Source organism: Orycteropus afer, unplaced genomic scaffold (genome assembly GCF_000298275.1).
Source record: "Orycteropus afer afer isolate SDZICR_OR568_19922 unplaced genomic scaffold, OryAfe1.0 scaffold00326, whole genome shotgun sequence".
NCBI classification, from domain to species: domain Eukaryota; kingdom Metazoa; phylum Chordata; class Mammalia; order Tubulidentata; family Orycteropodidae; genus Orycteropus; species Orycteropus afer.
In genome coordinates, this window is record NW_006921913.1 from 72895 (window position 1) to 78861 (window position 5967).

Here is a 5967-nt window from a genome sequence, read left to right on the forward strand (position 1 = left end):
ATGGAACTACTGACATTATGGCCCCTAGCTGCTCTTCAGGTCTGGAATTGGACCCACTTCTGTGGCTTCCATCCAAACAAAAGACAGGCATATGAGCTGAACATTTACATTAGGTAGATACACTCCTTGGAGAGATCGATCATGGGAGAATAGAAGGGCTATGAATGCACAGAGAGATAGCTCAGGGGGCAGGAGTGCATGGGAGGGAAGGACACAGGGAAGAGGTGGCTATGGGGAAGAAGTAGGAGGAGAGCCATTACATTGTGGGAGATTACAGTCAATGTCATGAGATAAAGTGTAGGTGAACTGTTGTATGGAAGATGAATTTGCTCTGTAAACTTTCACCCAAATCACAATAAAATTAAAAAACAAAAAAACAAAAACTAACCTATAGAACAGGTTTAGTCTATAACATGTGGAGTCACCATTAGTCAAAATCAACTTGACAGCAACAGGTTAACCTTCACCTGACCAAGCTTTAAATAATTGATAATCATCACCATCATCACTACTACCACCAAAGGACATATACAGTATTCATTGGGTGCCAGTAACTATTCTTAATACTTTGCATATTTTGGCACTCAAGTCTCTAAATAACTTATAAACCTATGATATTTGTATCATTGTAATCTTAATTTTACATGATGGGGGCACAGAATGGAAAAGTAAATTAATTTTCTTAAGGCCAAACAGTAAGTAGCAGAACATGAATTTGAAGGAACTCTACCATAAGGCTTGATACCTGCTTCTAACACATAAGGGGCTCAGAAAAAAAGCAAAAATGCAGGAACCAACCTATACATTTAAATACTTAGGAGCTGTAATTCAAGCTAATAAACTCTTAAAAATACATATTCTGTTCTTTCTATTTGACAAATATACTTGGAAAGAGCTTGAAAGTTCAGGTTCATATTTAAAATTCTCAGACCCTTCACAATTCCACACTATAAGCATGGTCTATCTCCTTTCTCTTTGCACTCATGGTTTGACATTGTGATTAAAGGACTCAGTTATTAACAAAATGGTTGACAGTTCAAACCCACCAGCTGTGGGAGAAAAATGTGTAGGCTGTTTCTGTAAAGATTTCAGCCTTTGAAACCCTATGTTATTGTTGTTGTTATGTGCCATCAAGTCGGACCTGGTTCATAGCGACACATCCTTGGGTTTCTGAGGCAGTATCACTATAGAAGTAGATTGCCCAATCTTCCTTCCAAGGAGTGGCTGTTGGGTTTGAACATCCAGCCTTCTGATTAGCAGTCAAGTGCTTTAGGTACTACCCCCTACCAGAGCTCCCTTGAAACCTTGTGGAGCAGTTCTAATCTGTCCTATTGGGTTGCTACGATTTGTCCTATTGGGTTGAATCAATTTGATAGCAATAGGTTTGGGGTTTTTGTGTTTGGACTACCTGAAGCATCATCTAGAAATTGGGTGACAAGCTCCAGGCAGGATTTCTTAATCCTCGTTTTAGTAGGTATACAGTTGAAACAGACTCAGAATAAGGTCCACAGTAGAAGACCCTCTTATCTAAGTCTAAGTGGGATACTGACTTAATTTCAAAAGTGATGATATTTTTTCCTTTCATGATTGTGAAGATTACAGCTAATGTAGATGAAGCCCCTCATGTAGATCCTGTGTGAGATGTGTGTTATTGTGCTGGATTAGAGGGAATAGGTGGTCATTCTGTTAGTATTTGCAGTACACTTTGAAATGAAGTAGTAAATTTTCTCATTAATATTTCATGGTTAAAATATATATTCTTTTTGTTGTTGTTGTTATTTTTGGTAGATGGACTAGAGGCTTTTACCAGATTCCTTAAAACTGAATTCAGTGAGGAAAACATTGAATTTTGGACAGCCTGTGAAGATTTCAAGAAAAGCAAGGAACCTCAACAAATGATCCTTAAAGCGAAAGCAATATATGAGAAATTTATACAGAATGATGCGCCACAAGAGGTATAGTAAAAATGATTATGGAAACATGCAATTGCTTAAAAATTTTGTTAAAGAATAGGCCTTAATGAAATTAGAAACTCATACATACCATCACAAAAGTCAGGATTGTCTTGAAGCAAAAATGGTTATTTATATAGATTTCTACCCACAAACAAGATGTATTATAAAACATTACCATGGGAGGAAAGGTATAATTGAACCCATTCCTCAGAGTTATTTTCATTCTAGACTAAGAATGAATACATTTAATTGTAACTTTTAGATTGATCCATTTATCCTGATTAATCACTTTGGTACCAGCAACCTCTCAGAGAAATAGTTTTCTGTATCTAATGAAGGCAAGAAAAATCAACACGTTTGTATAATTAAATTTAAACTCATTTACATATACTACATTTTGTTTTGCCTAAAAGTTTTATTCCTCTACCTTGAAAAAGACTGAAGAGAAAATTTCATAACATATAAATAAGGTAAACCTAATTTGGGGATATTTCAAGTAAAAAAAAAATTGTGTATTTATTTATTTAGTTATTTATTTATTTTACTGCAATCTCATATGTAATTGTGTGATGTGATTGCTAAAATGGCTATAAGACTAGCAAATTTTACTTGACTATCTCCTGTTGGCCCAGTCCTTAAGGCATTTGACTGCTAACCAGAAGTTTGGCTGTTCAAACTCATCAGCCACTTCACAGGAGAAGGTGAGGCAATATACCTCTGTAAAGATTTATAGCTTTGGAAACTCAATGGGAGTTGGTATGAGTCTGAATCAACTCTAGGGCAGGAGGCTTGGTTTTTAGGTTTGGATCCTCTGGAAAAGCAGTGGTTAAAGCATTCCGCTGAACAAAAGGTTGGAGATTCTAACACACCAGCTGCTCCAGGGGAGAAACATGAGACAATCTGCTTCTGTGAAGATTTATAGCCTTGCAAACCCTATGGGGCAGTACTACTTTGTCCTAACCAGTAGCTATGAGTCAGAATTGACTCAATGGCAGTGGTGGTTTTTTTGGGATCTTCAAATATCAATTAAATAGGGTTTTTGTTTTTCTATTATGATTTATGATGTTAAGATTTATTACATGTGTATTAACTGAGGTCTGGGACAAGTCACCACTGATATAAAATATCTTGGTGTTGAACATAATTACATTTAATGGAGGAAGAAGCAAGATACAGTGGGAAGGAAAAAAAAAAAAAAAAAGTCTCCATTAACTAATTGGTGACTTTGGATCAGTTTGTTTCTATACATGTAAGCAAATAAAAATGCCATCTTTACTGGTTTCATGAAAGGATTAAAAATATTATCTTTAATGTAATTAAAAGTAGGTTAAAAGTAATCTGCCTATCAAACTCCCAGTGTATTTAACAGCTCCTCATAGGTATTCAATGAACAGTAGATCTTACTGAGGTGGTAGAATGTGTAGTCTGTCACTATGCAGAATTCTGTTTGACTATATATTAACACATTCCTTGAGGTAGCATTATCTATGTGGATACTGTTCACAGTGAATGATTTTTTTTTTTTTTTTTTTTTCCATTTCAGTGTGTTGTAATCAGTTTTGTGTTTCAATCTGTTATTCTTTCCTCCCAAGGCCAATATTATACACAGATAAACAAGTTGTATAGTTGTGGGAATACAAGTGAAAAGGAAGATTTTCTACCCAAAAACTCACCACAATTAGATCAAAAAGCACGGCTTTGATAGAAGGCATTAAAAGATTATATCTTCGTAAGAATATTAGAGGAACTATGGTAGCTTAGTGCCTAAGGCACTTGACTGCTAAACAGAAGGCTGGAGGTTCAAACCCACCAGCCACTCCTTGGAAGAAAAATGGGGCAATCTACTTCCGTAGTGATACTGCCTTGAAATCCAAAGAAGGGTCGTTATGAGTCGGGTCTGACTTGATGGTACATAACAACAACAACAACGATATTAGTACCTAGAACACATTTAATTGTAGAAAAGCATCATAACACAATAAAAAGAGCACTGGAAAATTCCAAATAAGCCTCAAACTCACTCAAATGATTTAAGCTCTGTGAAGTTTAGTTCTCCACTTTTAAAATGAGTGAGTTGAATCTGATGTTCTCTAGGATTGTTTTTCATTATATTGTTTTTATTACTGTTGTTAAGTGTCACTGAGTTGATTTCAATTCATGGTGACCCCCTGTGACAGAGTAGAATTGTCCCACAGGGTTTTCTAGTTGTGGAAGCAGACCACCAGGTCTTTCTCAAGATGAACCCCTTGGTAGGTTCCAAAGTTCAAACTTTTGGTTAGCACCCAAGTGCTTGACAAAGCACTTTTGGTTAACAGCCAAGGGTTTCTATTTTTCATTACAATATTCCATTATTCTAAATTAGGGACAGAAGGACTAGGAGCATGGGGAAAGAAAAACAAGATCAATTGGTGAAGCCTTGGAGGTGCAATGGTTAAGCTCTCTTCTGCTAACCGAAATGTCTCTGGTTACAACATACTAGACACTCCATGGGAGAAACACCTGAAGATCTCCTCCAGTAAAAGATCTAACTTTTGGGCAGTGAATTTCAGGGTTCTGACTACCTGAAGTTTGACAGTTCAAACCCACCAGTTGCTCTGAGTAGGAAAGATGGGGCAATTTACTTTTGTAAAGATTTACTGCCCAGGAAACCCAGTGGAGGTTGCTGTGAGTCCTGACTCGATGGCAGTGAGGTTTTTTTTTTTTTTTTTTAAGTTTTGGACTACCTAAAAGGAGTCCCAATGACACAGTAGTTAAAGTGCTCAGCTTCCCACCACAAAATTGTCAGTTTAAATCCACCAGCCTTTCCATGGGAGAGAAATCTGATAATCTGCTCCCATAAAGAATTACAGCATTGGAAACCTACAGGGAAGTTCTACTCTGTTCTACAGTCACTGAGTCGGCATCAACTCACACAACAATAGGACCCATAAAAGAAAAATCACCTGAACAAAATTTGTCCACTTCCAACATATCAGTCCTGTTTTGATAATCTCTCAAAGGTGTTTACTTGAGTAAATTGACTATAACCAAACATTTTTTTGTTGTTGTTATTACCTAGGTTAATCTTGATTTCCACACCAAAGAAATCATTACAAAGAGCATCACCCAACCCTCCATCCACAGTTTTGATGCTGCACAAAGCAGAGTGTACCAGCTTATGGAACAAGATAGTTACACACGTTTTCTGAAATCTGATATCTATTTAGACTTGACAGAAGGAAGACCTAAGAGACCAACAAATCTTAGAAGACGATCACGTTCATTTACCTACAATGAATTCCAAGATGTAAAGTCAGATGTTGCTATTTGGTTATAAAAAAGTCTTAATTTTGTTCATTTTGATGGCAAACTCTTAAGTTGGCATCTGAGACGTAGAATGTTTATGCTAACAAATGGGTACATCAGTTGAAATAAAATACAGCATACAAAAGTATTTTCAAATTGTAAAACAAAATTTATATGAACAATGCTTTAAGTACCTGCTGATACAGTCTATAAAACTTTCTATATGAATTTATTCCAGTCAGAATCAGAGAAAAACTTATGACCTAATTAAGAGACAGTAAAGAAATAATGTTTTATAAAATTAAATAAAGGTTAAGTTTGTGCAAAATTTACAAGTTTGACCGCATATCTAGTTTGAACTTTTTGTATATCTAAACAAAATAACTTGGAGATAGTCCTATTTTTAGACAACATTTGCTACAATGATGAAGCCTTTTCTCAATCATAGAGGATGTAAATATGATCCATCTCTTATAATGGGAGAGGACGAACATTCATATCTTGCTTAGTACCCTAGCTCAAGAATAAATAACTTGTAAGTCACCAGTTGGAACTTTGTGGGAGGACTCATTCATCTCCAGATAGCTTTCAGATTAAACATAATGCAGGTTGGTAAATGAGACTGGCATGTGCATTTATGTTCATTGCTAAAGGAGCATGGAGTAACCCAGTTATATGGAGAACACTTCTACTGGTCACAGAGACATGACCAGGTTGAGACTGAATG

General features: G+C 36.1%; 1 protein-coding gene across 1 annotated transcript in view; it reads left to right on the forward strand.

Annotated features, from left to right (window-relative positions):
• The window catches only part of RGS18 (regulator of G protein signaling 18), a 50117-nt gene extending 44846 nt beyond the window's left edge, over positions 1-5271 (forward strand). Inside the window, exons 4-5 of the mRNA XM_007952156.2 lie at positions 1789-1955; positions 5014-5271. Coding sequence (XP_007950347.1) covers positions 1789-1955; positions 5014-5271 — 425 coding nt within the window. The remainder of the gene's footprint in view (positions 1-1788; positions 1956-5013) is intronic.
• Positions 5272-5967: the final 696 nt, after the last annotated feature.